Raw genomic sequence first — 15,028 nt, forward strand, 5'->3', positions numbered from 1 at the left:
AGTGATGTTATTTGTATTATGTCCTTAAAATAAATGATTTGTGAGAAAGAATGGCAAATTGTAGATAAATTATAATAAAATCCTTTTCTTAAAACAAAAACAAACAAACAAACAAACAAAAACCCCAAAGCAACGACAAAAAAAAGTCTGCATTTCAGAGCATCCCAGTCCTGTGAAGCCTCAGCTTCTGAATTTGGTGTAGTGATGCTCAATTTTGCATAGTCCTGACAGTAAACCAGCGCAAAGAGTAAACTAAATAATATATGCATATGAGCAACTTAATATGCAATTAAATATCTTCCCTGAGTAATTAGCATCAAGATACCTAATAATTATCCTATGTCACAATGCAAACATATTAGACACGTTTATGAAGGATGACTTTGGTAATAAGTTATGAATAAAAATGTGCATATATACAAACATCTAAGTAAACATAGCTTTGTGCCAACCAAGTGTATGATGCTGGAGTTTTTTTAATCTACCTAAAGGCAGTACTTTCTCCAATGAGTGTCAGAATTGGCATTCCTATTGGATCAGGCTTATGAACCACAACCCTGCTTACCTGCTTGTGGTTACCTATGTAACAATTCCCAGTTGCACTGTGTTAAGGGGTAGAGTTTGGAGTTAGGAAATAATACGAGCTCATTCTAACAACTGTATGTATTTGTGACCAAAAGCAAGTCCCTCAAAACAAATATCAAACTAACAGAACAAATATACACCAATGGGTTTTATGACAAAAAGGCTGGAAATCTCATAGGCATATGAAGAAAGAAATCATAAGCAGGATTTTAGCAAGCTGGACACTTGCCCAGCATTAAGTTACCTCTGAATTAATAACTCAAGGTGGACTTAAAGGTGAGATTCCTTGGATGGCTGCATACTGATCATGTGGCATTGTGGTTGATGACGTAGAAGGTGAAATCATGATAGATCAATGTTTTAAGGCTCTAATGTATCCTTTTTGTGGCAGATAGGGAGTGCACAAGGAATAATGGAAATGTGCGTTGCTCTTAAGGAATCTAGATTGGATTTAAAGGATTGAGTTTTTGGGGGTATGAAGAGCTAAATCTCTTCTAACTTTGAAGGAAGAACTTAAGCTGCATAAAAAGATATCACCTGGAATATGGCCCAGTGCTTTGACTAATGACAGCTATGTAAGGTGTAATGCAACTGTGTAATCTGCATGGCTGGATTTGCAGCAGTGATTTTGCTGTGGGAGTCAATGGACTCCGTCAGAAAGTGCATGTAGGAAAAGAAGTCAGTTGTTGGTATACTTGAAGATATTCTGTGTCAAATTAAAGAAGAAAGAAGAAATAAAGCAAAACACAGTAAAGTCTCCCCAGAAAAGCCTGAAAAGTTTTTAGCAAGAAACAGAAGCCGTGCAAACTGTGTAGGTTTTGGATCCAGTTGCTGATTTTGATGTATGCAATTAAGGGAACAGAAAGAATGAAGTTTGGAGTTGGAGAAGGAAAGAAAAAAATAGGTTGTGGAGCATTTCTGATTTTTTTTTTTTCTTTCAATTTGTATCTTTAAACTGGTATTTAAGTATCCAGTATCTTGTAAGATGAGTCTGAACATACCAAGTTTTTGGATCTGAGTTACTTCTGTCTAGTTTTCTATATGAAATAATTTATAAGTACATTTTGAATTTCAGTTATTTTGTTATAGGTGCAGAACCCAAGCAAGAAAGACCTCCATGCGAAATAAGTTCTTTTCCATTCATAAGGGAAGAGCCTTCTCTCTGCTGTATTGCTGCCTTAAGTGTCTGGGTTCTGTAACTGTTGAAATGATAGCAGGGTATACACATACCAAAAGTGTTTTTAGATTGCCAACAATAGTCTTCCATGTCTATTAAACTTGGATTATGGGTTGAAAGCCATTCCTCTGCAAGCACAGGGGCTTTAAATTGATTCTGTTAAAAATGAAAGTTGAGCCTCTAGAGAACTGGGGCGTTTATCTGTACTTCTAAGAACCTTTCTCCAGGAGGTGTGTCCTGTGGTTTGGGTGTTGGTTTTATAACCAAGTGACTTTTTATAAACCAAGAATTTTGTTTCAGTGTATACGTTGTTACCGGAAGATTAATGCAGTTTAGCTTATATCAAGTTAATTAAGATGACCGGGACTCTGGGAGGAAAAAAAAATCAATAATAAAAAATTGTTCATATTTTTCAGAGTGGGAAGGAGCAGGTGAGTGTTGTGGTTTTTTTACACTCCTGGCTTTAAAAAAAAAAAAAAAAAAAGAAAAGAAAAAGAAAAGTTATTATAAGGGTAATATACAGAACTGTTAGTTGAAGAACAACAAAGAAGCTATCAGTAACGTAGCATATGTTGTGCACATGTTTTCTATGCATAATTTAATCTCAGGTTTGTAAAGTAACCAGTGTATTCAAATAGAGCCTTTGCCTGTTTAAGAGCTGTAGCTTCCTTAGAGGCAAAAGCAGGGATCTGAGAAGTGGGGGAGTGCTTTTCTGCTTGCAGCCACCTGTAGAAGCAGGTCAATTTGTATGTACTTTCAGGAGCTTCCCACATCATTAGGAGTGCTGGCCAGAAGTCAGATTTCCAGTTTTCAAGACGTCATCGTGTTTTCATTGGAAACGTGATGTGAGTGACAGTTTTGTGTGCTCACAATCTTCTTCACCAGTCATATGCCAGTTGCTCCATGTGTGTACATGAACAGAAGATCAGGGACCTGCTTTCAACTCTTGAGTTTTAATGTCACTGTTGCAGTTATGTGTCTTCGGTGGTGCAAAGCCAAGAAGACACAGATGGTTTCACGCGTACATATCCTAATTTCCATACGTATGTAATAATTGAAAATTATTAAGGAGGGGAGGATGTGAGCAGTGGAAGCACCTGTGTAGTAGGGAAGTTAGAGATATAAAGCAAAAGAGAAAATGATTATGTACACTAGAAGTGAAGATGCTCATTTGGAGGGAGAAGCTTCAAACTACAGCTTTTCCTCCATACGTTATGTTGTTTATTGCCATTAATATGTGGTATAAAACTAGTCAAGTTCTTCTGTCTTGCAGCTGCTCTTGAGATGACTTTTTCCCTTCTGCTTTCTGAATGTGTAGGCCCTCCTCTAATGTTTGCACAATGTCTAATGTTCTCACGCTTCTGCAGTGCTAGTAGCCTGTGTGCACGTTTCTACCATCACTTGAGCATGGGTGTGTTTTTACTACATGATGCCTGTATATATATGCTACTCTAGAACTAAACATGGGATTTCGTGTGCAGAGGTTGTTAGGAAGTTATTTTAAAAATCAAACTCTCGCATTTCTTGTAATAACTGAAACTGTTTCTGAAACACAGCGTGTGTTTGTTTCAGGTATGGAAAGCAACTCGTTTTTCCCCCCCTCACTGAATAGATGTAGTAAGAGAATTTGAGCTGAAAGTACTGATAATACCTTGCCTTGCTTATGATCCAGAGCACCTGCTTCAGTACTTAAGAGTGGAAATGGGTATCTGTGTGTCATTCAGTTTTTGTTTTCCTATACTAATAATGAAGTGTTCAGTGAAGATGCTCATAGGAGTTCTTGTTCAAGAACTTCTTTTCTTGAACCCAGGATATGGTAAAAACAAAAACCCAACAACATAACTCCATAAAAAAATGTAGACAGCCCTTGTAGATAGAGATTGAGACAAGACATGGATCCTTATAAAGGTCACAGCAGTTCCCATTTTCAACAGCCTCTCTCCGTTTAACGTTAAAATCTCTTCTCTGCTGTTTCTATTCATGAGATAATGGAAACCTAAAATCAGGGTATCACGTTGAGGGCTTTCTGAAAAGGTGTTGTGAGATACAGTAGCAAATGTGAGTGAACATTTGAGATTTTTGAATTATTGGTTGAACTTCAATTTCTTAGAAGCATTTGTGAAACTTCTCAGTTCTCTTAATATGTGTAACTTTTAATGAGAGTAGGGCTTACAACCGTAATTGTGTGTACACAGCTAATGCCTGGCAGTTTTAAGACAATCTGTTTAAATCTTCAGAGTACAATAGCAATGCAAAGAATAATTTCTTTGCTTTCAATGGGATTCTAGCTGTGGGTAATTTTGCATCCTCAATAAGATGACTTTTCAGGACTTCAGATGTGACTTCTGCGGCAGCAGAACATTAGAATGCTGAATGCTTTAAAACTTCTATGGGAATTATAAATGTAATGAGAAGAACAAACAAGTTCCATCAGTAGAGAAACTAGAATAGGAAAAAAAAAAAGTTATTTTGGAACAGACTTTTGAAACCAACTATTCTGGCATAAGGTAACTGAAATCCAGCAGAATTTTTAACCAAGGATTAATTGTATACATTCTGAGAAGCAAACAAGCTTTCCCAATGATGGCTGTGATGTATTTTAAAATAATGCCTTGTGAGGAGCCCTGTGAGGACTCTTTGACCTTCATTTGCTCTGTTTTTGGAAGCTTCCTGCCACCTGTGAAGCTCTGGTTGCAAGGCCTCTCAGGCCCCAGGCATTGTCAGCCCGCTGCCTGGCCTCATCCCTTGTCCTCTTACCCCTGGCACTGCTTTGCAACCTTCTTTCTCCTAAGCCTCCATGAGCTGTGTGTTTACAGATAGCCACTTCTGATGCCAATTAATGTCACTGCCGCCTGTAAGGGTTACCTGACCCATGGGTGTGTGAGGATTGCGACAGCGGGTTTGTGGGATTCTGTAATACCAAGGACGCAAAGGCTTTTGTTTCTTGAGTTTCTTGGTTGCCAAATAGTACAAATCAGTGCTGTAAAGCAAGTCTGTACTTATGATTATTTACTTATGTAAATAAGTATTTACTTACCTGTCTGTGTGTTTTGAAGAGTTGTTTTCCCCGCACTGCTCCCAGGGCTAGTGGACATGGGCAGGCCTTGCTCTGCGGGAGGGCTGTCCTGGGCCATCAGTATCCCAGATCCCAGTATCATCAGTTTGTTTCACCGTTTTTTGTTGTTGTTGTTGTTCTGTACCCATCAAGGATATCTTGGGCTCCCAGCTGTGCTTGTCAGGGATGCTCAGGGTTCCCGGACTAGGCAGTATTCTTCTGTGTCTGTTCTCACACATGGGTTGCTTTATGTCTGCTATGTCATTGAGTAACTGGCCAGGCTAGTTTCTGTAAGAGATGAAATGGAATTAACCTTTATGTTGGCCGACAATTATTTTTTAGTGGATAATGGTACTTGATGGCTATCTTTTAGACGGGAAGCTAAAGATTAGACTTGAAAAAATGATACAGATATGAAAAGAGTTTCTTTGGATTATATGCTGACTGTTAGAAATTATTTTTTATCCTAATTGAGCCAGTTATGGGACAGAAATAATACTACCAGTGTAATTCTGCTTTAGCTATACAAGTTAAAACAACATGAAATGAAGTTTGATGTACTTGCTGCTGGTAGCATGTGTATTCTTTTGTCAGTAGTTTGGAGATCAGACCCAGTAATAATCACAGTTATTAATGTAAATGACTCCTAAGTATATACTGGAGCCTGTAAGTTTCTTGAAAACCTACGTGTGAAGTGATAGGATTTGCAAGCTCTCTATTATTAGGTTTGATGTGGGAACATCAGTCTCTGTAGCCCTGAACTGCCAACAACCTTTGTCCTTTATTTTACCTTCAGTTCAAAAAGGAGAAAAAAAAAGAGGAGGGGGGGGGAGAGGGGGGTAGGGGATTGAAATAGGGAAGTACATGAATGTTGGCTAATGGACGTGTCTCTCCTAGAGCAAAAAGAAAAAAAAATCTTGGAAAGATAAATGAGATTGTGGACCTAGATTTGTTTCATTATATGAATTATATTTGATGTTTTATAAATTATTTATCAGCGCAAGCATTTCTGAAATGGCAGAAGTTCTGTCCTATCAAAGAAAAAGAGAATAGCATGGTTGCCAAAATTAGACTTCTACTAGATTTCAATTAAAAAAAAAAAATCTTTAAAATTATCTACATTAAATCTCAAGCAGAAATTGAATTTCACAAGACACTGCAAACTGAACAGTTTAATTCGCATGCATCCAGACCATTTTTCTATTACTATCATTATTGATATCTGAGTGATTAAACAAATAGCTTATTTTTCATCATTTGTATTTTTTTTTTAGGTCAGTACCATTTTCCAGTAAATACGAGTATGTTAAATCTATAATGATAGAACATATTGTAGAATTATGATCTCTTACTGGTGAGATTTGTAACTAATTCTCGTTTATCAGTAGATGTATTATTTTAAAGTTACAGCTGAAAAGTGCTATGGTGCTCTCTCATCTATAGAATTAGTGGTATCGCCTGATGCTATCTTGCCCCAACTGACAACTTTCAGAAAAAGTCCCTTTCCCCTCTGAGATGATTCTGAAGAATACCCCTCAGAACAACCATTCCGCTCTTCCCAGAACAGCAGCAGTGCACAGATTTGTAGGTCAAGTAGAGCTGGTCTGCCATATTGTAGAAATACTGTGGCATGTACTGGAAAAGAAAACAGCAGAGTTGAAAACAAGGTGTCATCAATTCAATATGTAACACACTGCTGCCCATTTAAACCCAGAAACTATGAATATGTAAAGGAAACTATGCAACTATTTTGACTTCTTCAGTTTTTGGTACTGGCTACTAGAAGTCAATCTGGGAAGGTACTCTTCTTTTACTGTACATGATCTGCTGAAGAAATAGGTGCACCTAGTTGTACTTGTTACAAATCTGTTTACAGATACTCTATGTAGACTCTTTAATATTTGGATGATGCAGGTAACTAGTTTCACGAACACTGAAATTTAATGCAGAAAATGTTTTGAGTTTTAAATCTCTGATAATTTGTCATATACCACCTAAGGAAGATGAGGAAATAAATTTGCAAAGGTTTTTTATTGTTTTTAAGGGAAGAAGTTGTGTGTATTACTTGCAGATATTGGAAGATTTGCATGTTTGTGTTATTCTGGCTGCATGCAATATTTGATGGGACTCATCAGACTGGAAGAAATCAGTGAAACAGGTGTCATCAACCTAAACTGGTGGTTTCAGAGAGGAATGCCAGGAAGTTATCAGTTGGTTGGAAATGTCAGTTTTGAGATGCTTTATTGCATTATTTTTTTTTTCTCCGTCTCCCTGTGGAAAGGAACTTTATTCAACTGTAATAAAACCCAATTTGTATCTTAATCTTTTGAGTACTGTTACAGCTGAACAAGCGATTTCTCTACATTCTAAAGTTTAAATGGTGTGTTTAAGAATGATGTCCTGAACTTCTTCCTGGATTTCCTTCCTTAATGCTAGTTTGCACTGAAGAGGTTTATGTGGGTTAGTATGCAAGGATGTTAATTGTGGGTTAACTTTTTTTAAGATGATAAACTTTGTTATTCTCAAGTGAGTGAAACGGATGTTCATCTTGGTAATGAGCATGTAGTACATCAAAGTGTCAGTTAAAACCAATTCAAGTTAATGAGAGAGAAAAGGCTGCTGAGAGTGGTTTGTATGTGCTCATAGTTTGAGAAAAAAACTATTTTTTGCTTAATAAAGCTAACTATGCCTGTTTGTTTTTTTTAAATCTAGCCCCGTGCTGATCCCATCCCCATATGTAGCTTTTGTTTGGGAACAAAAGAATCAAATCGTGAAAAGAAACCAGAAGAGCTGTTGTCTTGTGCAGACTGTGGCAGCAGTGGTAAGTTGGCTGAATTTACAAATACTATAAATGCGCATACATAAGTCTGTTTTTAAGGTATTAAAATACTTTTTTAACATTTGATTGTCATCTTCTCTTCAAACAGGGATTGAGAGCTAGGACAAAGTATGTAGGAACAGGTGGAAGAAACAGAGGTTTCTCTTTGGCTAAAATTTTATCATATGGATAACAACCAATGAGATGTTTGAGTTTGTAGGCCCACGTGATGAGTAAATTTGTAGGGAAGCCATACTTGCAAAATGCTGGATTTGTTTTATTGTTTGGGATGTACACTTGATCTGAGGGCTCAGTTTTGCACTGTACCACTAACTGATCATCAGAAATTTTGCCTGCACTGATTTGCAATATCTAAGAAGCTGAGTAAGCTGCATAGGGAAAAGGTTTTTGCAATACAGCTGAAATACACACCAGCAGTACTGCTTCTGAAAGAGTGTATCTGCAGTATCTGACTGTTTGGTGCTCTCTTGTTCTGGTCTGTTGTACATGGTTGTGCATAAAGTGGACTGAGGAACAATTGTATCTGAAAGGTGACAAGTTAGATCAGTTCCCTTGTCCAGTTCACCTCACAGCCACACAACCTTCTGTGCTAAGATGAAAATGAGAGAGGTGCTTGGGAGGGGAGTCAGTATGATCCTCTGAAGCCATCGCTGCTTTTGAAAAGGCCGGAAATTTTCAGTTTCAATTTCTTAAAATTTAGGGTGTGTACCTATGATGATTTTGTAGGTGTGCAGCTGAAGATGGCCAATCTTTTGGTACTGCTACCAAAGTACTCAAAGTACATAAGTACTCAAGTAAAAACAAAACTGTGGATTAAAAATACAGTTTCAGTCAGTCTGATACACTTTTCATTGTGCGCTTCTGAATCTGTTACCTGGAAGACTTGGAGGACTGGCTTTTGGGAGGGGACCTGACAGTGGTAGGACAAGAATTGAAATAAAACGAAGGGAGATTTAGATTAGATGTTGTGAAGAAATTGTTTACTTAGAAAATTACTTAGAAAAAGGCACTGCAACAGGCTGTCCCTAGAGGTTATGGATGCCTCATCCATGGAGGCATTCAACGCCATGTTGAACGGGACTCTGGGAAGCCTGATCTAGTAAGTAGCAACCCTACCTGTGGCAGGGGGGGTTAGAACACGATAATCTTTAATGGTCCCTCCCACCTAAGCTATTCTATGATTCTGTGACAGATTCCTTCTAACAGAACCAATTTGTTTTCTGGTATATTAAAGCAAATGAATGAGGAAGTGGCTTCACACCAAACCCTACAGACTTATTTAAACCATCTTATATATGGCTTACAGGATTCCTGCACTTTCAAATCTGTTTTCTAGTATTTATAGATGTGATAGAGATTTGTGGTTGGTTAGACTAGTATGCAGAGTTTACATTGATCAGATGACTTCAGATATCAGTTCCTATTCTGTTATGTAGTAATCCTCTCTAGGTCTAAGAACTGTGGAACTGCGGAAGTCTTGACTTTCATGGATCAGCTTCCATTTGAATTAACACTGATACATTCTCTCTGCCTCATTAAGACTAAATTATCTTTAATTATCTCCTTAGATGCATTACATATAAAGAATGAAATACTGAAACTGCCAATCAGATTGCTGGATGGTTAAACTTTAGCTACTGGTGCCTAACTAAAATAAAACCCAATTTCAGTGCAATATATAAATACCAAAACTTCATTCAAGTGTAGGCTTACTGTAATTGGATTTACAAGTTTACACATCGCAGTATATTTCAAAGCTTACTGTGTATGCAATTTAAAAGAAATTGTATCATGCACAGCAATCATGATGGTGTTCAGTTGATCAGAGATTAAATTGCAGTGCCCACTATTGGCATGTCTGCTTTGCCTCAGGTTTTTCACTTCAGTTGTTTGTTTCATCAGGTAACACTTCTGTATTCTGAATGCAGAAACTATGTGGGTGTATGCACATCCTCTCTAACATCATTTGTATTTTGTGGTATTTGGGAGAATAATACATTTGAGTAGTGAAAATGAAATGCTTGCTATGTCATTCTGCACAGGGTGTTTTCTAAAGGAATAAGATGAGGAATATCATATGAGAAAACAAAAGCAAACATGACTTTTTTTTCCTTTCCTCCCACTGACCTTTGGTTTTGAAAAATCAAAAATTTATAAATTGTTACTGTAGTGTACAATCAGTTCTAAAAACAAAGAAATTGTTTATTTCTATTAAACTGTGTGGTGAGAATAAATGGCAGTGTTGTTTTTTTTCCAAACTTTCCTGGAATTTATTCTTGATTGTTCTTTACTAATAGATTATATCACTGCACTTTATTTTCAGAATGTGATATTTTTACACTATTTATCTTTTAAAGTTTAACACAAAGTAGATTAGCTTTGCATACACGCTGTAAAAAGGGTCAATTTCAGTGCCAACTTCAGATTCTTAAGTGGCTTCTGCATTCCATCATTCATGCCTCAGTTTATTAGAAAATGAAAATAGGACATGCTTGAGGATTACCCTGTGTGTCCTTGTTTGCCGTGCTTTAGCTATGGTGGTTTAAATGAGAAATAAATAGAGGATAGAGAAAGTCTGAATCACCACCAGCAGCCCATTACCTGGAAGAAAGTACTTATCCAGCCTCTGACAACGAGAAGAAAGCATTCTGCATTCATATGACATTAGTGCAGCATTGCATCATAGAATCACAAAATCATCAATGTTGGAAAAGACTTCTGAGAACATCCAATCCAACAGTCCACCTATCACCAATATTTCCCACTAAACCATGCCCCTCAGCACACCTAAACATTTCTTGAACACCTCTAGGGATGGTGACTCCACCACTTCCCTGGGCACTGTTTCCAGCATCTTGCTCTCTTGGGGAAGAAGTACTTCTGAACATCCAACCTGAATCTTCAAGTAGTTGTAGAAAGTGATAAGGTCACCCCTGAGCCTCCTCTTCTCCAAACTGAACAATCACAGCTCTCTAAGCCACTCCTTGTAAGACTTGTGCTCCAGACCCCTCATCACCTTCTCTGAATATGGGCCAGGGCCTCACTGTCCTTCTTGTAGTGAGGGGCCCAAAACTGAACACAGTGCTTGAGGTATGACCTCGTCCGAGCTGAGTACAGAGGGATGATCACTTCCCTGCTCTTGCTGCCAATGCTATTTCTGAATACAAGCCAGGATGCTGTTGGCCTTCTTGGCCACCTGAGCCCATTGCTGGCTCATGTTCAGCTGGGCGTTGACCAGTACCCCCAGGTCTGTTTACAGAGTCTTCCGGCCACGGTGCCACAAGTCTGTAGCATTGCCTGGGGTTGTTGTGACCAAAGTGCAGGACCCAGCACTTGGTCTTGTTGAACTTCATCCCATTGGCCTTAGCCCAGCAATCCGGCCTGTCATCCTTTCCTTTTTAACAATACTTTTATCTTTTCTGGGTTGAGGGTGCATTCTGCTGAGATGGTTGAAGACATGAGAAGATGCTGCCTGACATGTTGTATGTGTACAAGTGTCTGGTATCTTGTATTAATTGGAAGAATAGCTAGGCTGCCATGGAAAAGTTAATGATCATACTTAATGAATAAAGCATAGTTTCATGGGGAATGGAACTTCAGCTACTCTTTTCTCCCTCACTCTTCCTCCATGCCTCTCATTTTAAACCTTCTGTGGTAGTAAGGTTTTTGTTATTTGCCTACTTCATTTTTTTTCCCCCCTTTTAACTGCTCTAAAATTGTTCTTTGTATATGACTAAGTAATGAGCTTGAAGGAAAAAAATGTGCAGATTGAATATTAAATTTTTTTAGAAGGAAGTCAGAATATCTAGAATGGAGTACTAGTTCATTCTTACATGAAGATGTCCTGGTTTTTTTGCACTGCTATGAAAGGAGTGAGTTCAAGTACACAGAAATGTGTTGTTGTTGTTTTTTTCCCAGCACAAATGTCAACTATTAAACATATGATGGAAATAACTTAGTGAAAAGAAAAAAGTGCCTGTAAAGGCTATTTACAGGTGTCAGTTAATGGAGAAATCAACTGTTTCTCTTTTTTTTTACGGTAGTTTTCTCGTATCTCCTTTCAAGAAATGAGAATAATGTCAAGGTTCTAAAAACCACCAATACTTATTGATGGTTCTGGCTACATTCTGTTAAGCATAAGAATCAATAATTCTTAAATCTTAAGCTTTAATTCCTTGGTTTTTTGTGTGTGTTGTTTTTTTTTTTTTTTTTTTAGGACATCCATCATGTTTGAAATTCTGTCCCGAGTTAACATCAAATGTGAAGGCCTTAAGATGGCAGTGTATTGAATGCAAGACATGTAGTGCATGTAGGATCCAAGGCAAAAATGCAGTAAGTTTATGGTTCGATGTTACTGACTTGTGTTTACTGTAGCTCTATGCATAGCACATGTGCAAATACAAATCACTGTTGTGCAACCTCTAGCAATGCTATATTAAGTCTTTTTTTCCTCTTCCTCTTCCTTCCCCCATCCCCTTCAGGATAACATGCTTTTTTGCGACTCCTGTGATAGAGGGTTCCACATGGAGTGCTGTGACCCACCACTTTCCCGAATGCCAAAAGGTGATAATGAAAATCCTTTCAATGAAAATACTTTCATTCACAGTCTTTTCTCCTATTAAATGACCAAAAGCTCTTGAGTATGCTAATTATTTTTACATTGGTGAACGATGTAATTTCAGTTATGTTAAAGCCAATGCATTATTTTTGAGATTTCTGTGCAGAATAGTAAAGGCTGTGGTTGATTTGCCATGAATTGAGTTGTTTGCCTATATTTGGAAGTGGTTTTGTAAAGGCTGTTGAAAGTGTTTGGAGTGTATAGGTCAGCACAGAAATCCTTACAATAGGTGAAAGAGCCTCTGCTTCACATGACTTGTAAAGGTAACTTAAAGTACCCGTGTCTCCAGGATCTCCAGTCTCTAGATTTCTCATGCATAGTAGCTCTTGTTTCTACTCCCACATCTTTATGGCTTTACTTATTTACACTAAATTACTCTGAAAAGTTTTTCAAGTATTTTTCCACTTAAGTCTTGTAGCATTATTATATGCAACATTAAAAGGCTGACAAATTCAAGTTGTATACTAAAACAAACATCTAGATGCAATCTGATATTTCATTTAGCACGCTTTCACCTAGATTGCTTTGTAATGAACATGCAATTTTTTCCATCTTAATTTTGTTTCAAGAAAGATCTAGCTATACCGTAAGGAAGGGCAGACAAACATTATTCCAAGAACGCTTTTGTGATCTTTTGTGATCCCTCCTATCATTTTTCCCCCTTTCCGTGAATACTTTGCTTTCAAAAATTTCAAGGCAGAAATAGAAAAGTATCACCTTTATTTGTCTAGTTTTCTATTCTGTGTCATGCTTAAAAGAAAATATTATAATTACATATGTGTCATATATCCTGGTAGACATCTCCAGTACAGACTAAATAAACTGTGTACAATTAAATCTTTTTTCCTTTATGTAGGGATGTGGATTTGCCAGGTCTGTAGACCAAAGAAGAAAGGGAGAAAGCTACTTCATGAGAAAGCTGCCCAAATAAGGCGACGATATGCAAAACCTATCGGACGACCGAAAAATAAACTAAAGCAACGAATGTTGTAGGTTTCTCTCAATTGTTTGTTTGTTTGCTTTTTTAAATTTTACTGTACCTAGAGTTATCTAATTTCAGTTGCAGGTTTTTTTTATGTGTGTTTCAAACTGGAGAAAGTAAGTGATGAATGTACTAGTATAGACTTTCTAGCCCAGTGGCTAATAAGTTCTTAATTATAGTGGTTATTTTTTCAGCATGTCAGAACACGATGGGGGAAAAAACTTTCTGTGTACTACTTTTCTACATCCCATAATTTTTTTAATAGCATTTGCAACCAGAGCAAGTACAGTTAGGTCTATACAATAATACATGACATAACAGCCTTTATACGTAACGTAAAATAATTTATGTTCATACAGAGTTCATACTAAGTGGACAATAGATAGTAAATTATGTAAATCTAACTTCAGGGGATTGTTCTGTTCAAAGGCTTGTTCAAATGAGTGTAGAAATGACTTTATTGTCATAACTCATCATTGAGCTGTTAATATCAGCTCATAAGATCCATTCCAAAAAGCCCACTAAGTAAACAGTATGGAAGTTCTAATTTCAGAGGGACTCTGGAAAAAATGATTGTTTGAGTTATGTTGTTAAGCTGCCGCTGGTTCCCAAGGAAAGAGGCTGCAGTTCTTTTTACTTATCAGGAATGTGTTTATCTAAGAGAAGAGAATGCTGTAATTCCTGTGGAATCCGTCTTTCCAGGGAACCCTGTAACTGAACTTCTTAAGCCTTGCTTTGGAGAATTTTGAAGTTAAGAATGCTGAGTTGACTTTACACTCAGTGTTTACAAGGAACAAATTCTTTGTTATCTTTAGTAGCATGTTGCCCTCCATCCCATGTTCTTACCCACATATGCCTTCCTTCTCCTATTTTAGTATCTGTTTCATTGTGTGATCCTAGCAGCTGAAGGACTTTCTAGCTCTATCTACTCCTCATTCTGTGATATGGCTATGTCCAACCATTTTTCTCTACAGTCTAAACCCATCTGTTATTATTCCGAATTGCATGTTAGCTGCTGTACAACTTTGCATTTCATAAGATGATAACTTGTGCAGCAAATGCGTAGAAGTAGAAAATACATGAATACTAGCAGTACTAGGGTGCAACACAGTAGTCAGGTTGATGTGCTCAGCATTGCAGCTTGCTATATACTTATTTTCCTATTATCAGGATCTTATTTTGTCTTTTTGACTCACATTTAAAAGTTCAAGATACACTCACTGCTCTAGGGAAGTAGTGCAGGACAAGAAGGAGGAGTGCCACTGCATGAAAGTGGAAAATGTAGTAGCAGTGGCTCATGAGAACATGCTTTTAAAGGATGAATGTGGGAGGGAATTTTTTTTTTTTTTCTTCCTTCTCTTGACAAAATATCTTCTAGTTGTTGAAAGTAAGTAATATGCTTTAACGCATGACAATTGCTGTGTTTCTTTGTGTCTGCATCTCCCTCTATTGCTAGCAACACCTTTGTTTTTATCCCTTTGTGAATTCAAAAAGCATTTCCCTGATTTTTTTGTGCATCCCACAGTAGGTCTAGCAGGGATACAGTAGTTCTACTTCCCCTCTTCCCTTATACTCCTGAAAGAAAAGTTGGAAAGGTCATGTGGGTTTTATTGCTAACTTTTGATAATGGAGTTTTGAACTGTGACTTTTAACATAAATGTTATGTTTAATGTTGGATGATGATTATGAATGAAAAGATTTTCTTTTTTAGCATGCGAGTTATTTGAGCGTATTAGTTTAGTATTTTGGGAAGGGATTTTATTTTATTTTTT

The 15,028-nt window shown here is 37.3% G+C and overlaps 1 protein-coding gene across 6 annotated transcripts in view; it reads left to right on the plus strand.

Moving 5' to 3' along the window:
- KAT6B (lysine acetyltransferase 6B) overlaps nucleotides 1-15,028 on the plus strand; it is a 93,950-nt gene that overhangs the window by 41,470 nt on the left and 37,452 nt on the right. For all 6 annotated transcript variants that reach the window (XM_052678211.1, XM_052678209.1, XM_052678207.1 and 3 more), the window contains 4 exons: nucleotides 7,530-7,638; nucleotides 11,873-11,988; nucleotides 12,138-12,219; nucleotides 13,131-13,263. In XM_052678211.1, coding sequence (XP_052534171.1) covers nucleotides 7,530-7,638; nucleotides 11,873-11,988; nucleotides 12,138-12,219; nucleotides 13,131-13,263 — 440 coding nt within the window. The remainder of the gene's footprint in view (nucleotides 1-7,529; nucleotides 7,639-11,872; nucleotides 11,989-12,137; nucleotides 12,220-13,130; nucleotides 13,264-15,028) is intronic.

This window comes from Tympanuchus pallidicinctus, unplaced genomic scaffold (genome assembly GCF_026119805.1).
Source record: "Tympanuchus pallidicinctus isolate F22 unplaced genomic scaffold, pur_lepc_1.0 scaffold16, whole genome shotgun sequence".
Lineage (NCBI taxonomy): Eukaryota > Metazoa > Chordata > Aves > Galliformes > Phasianidae > Tympanuchus > Tympanuchus pallidicinctus.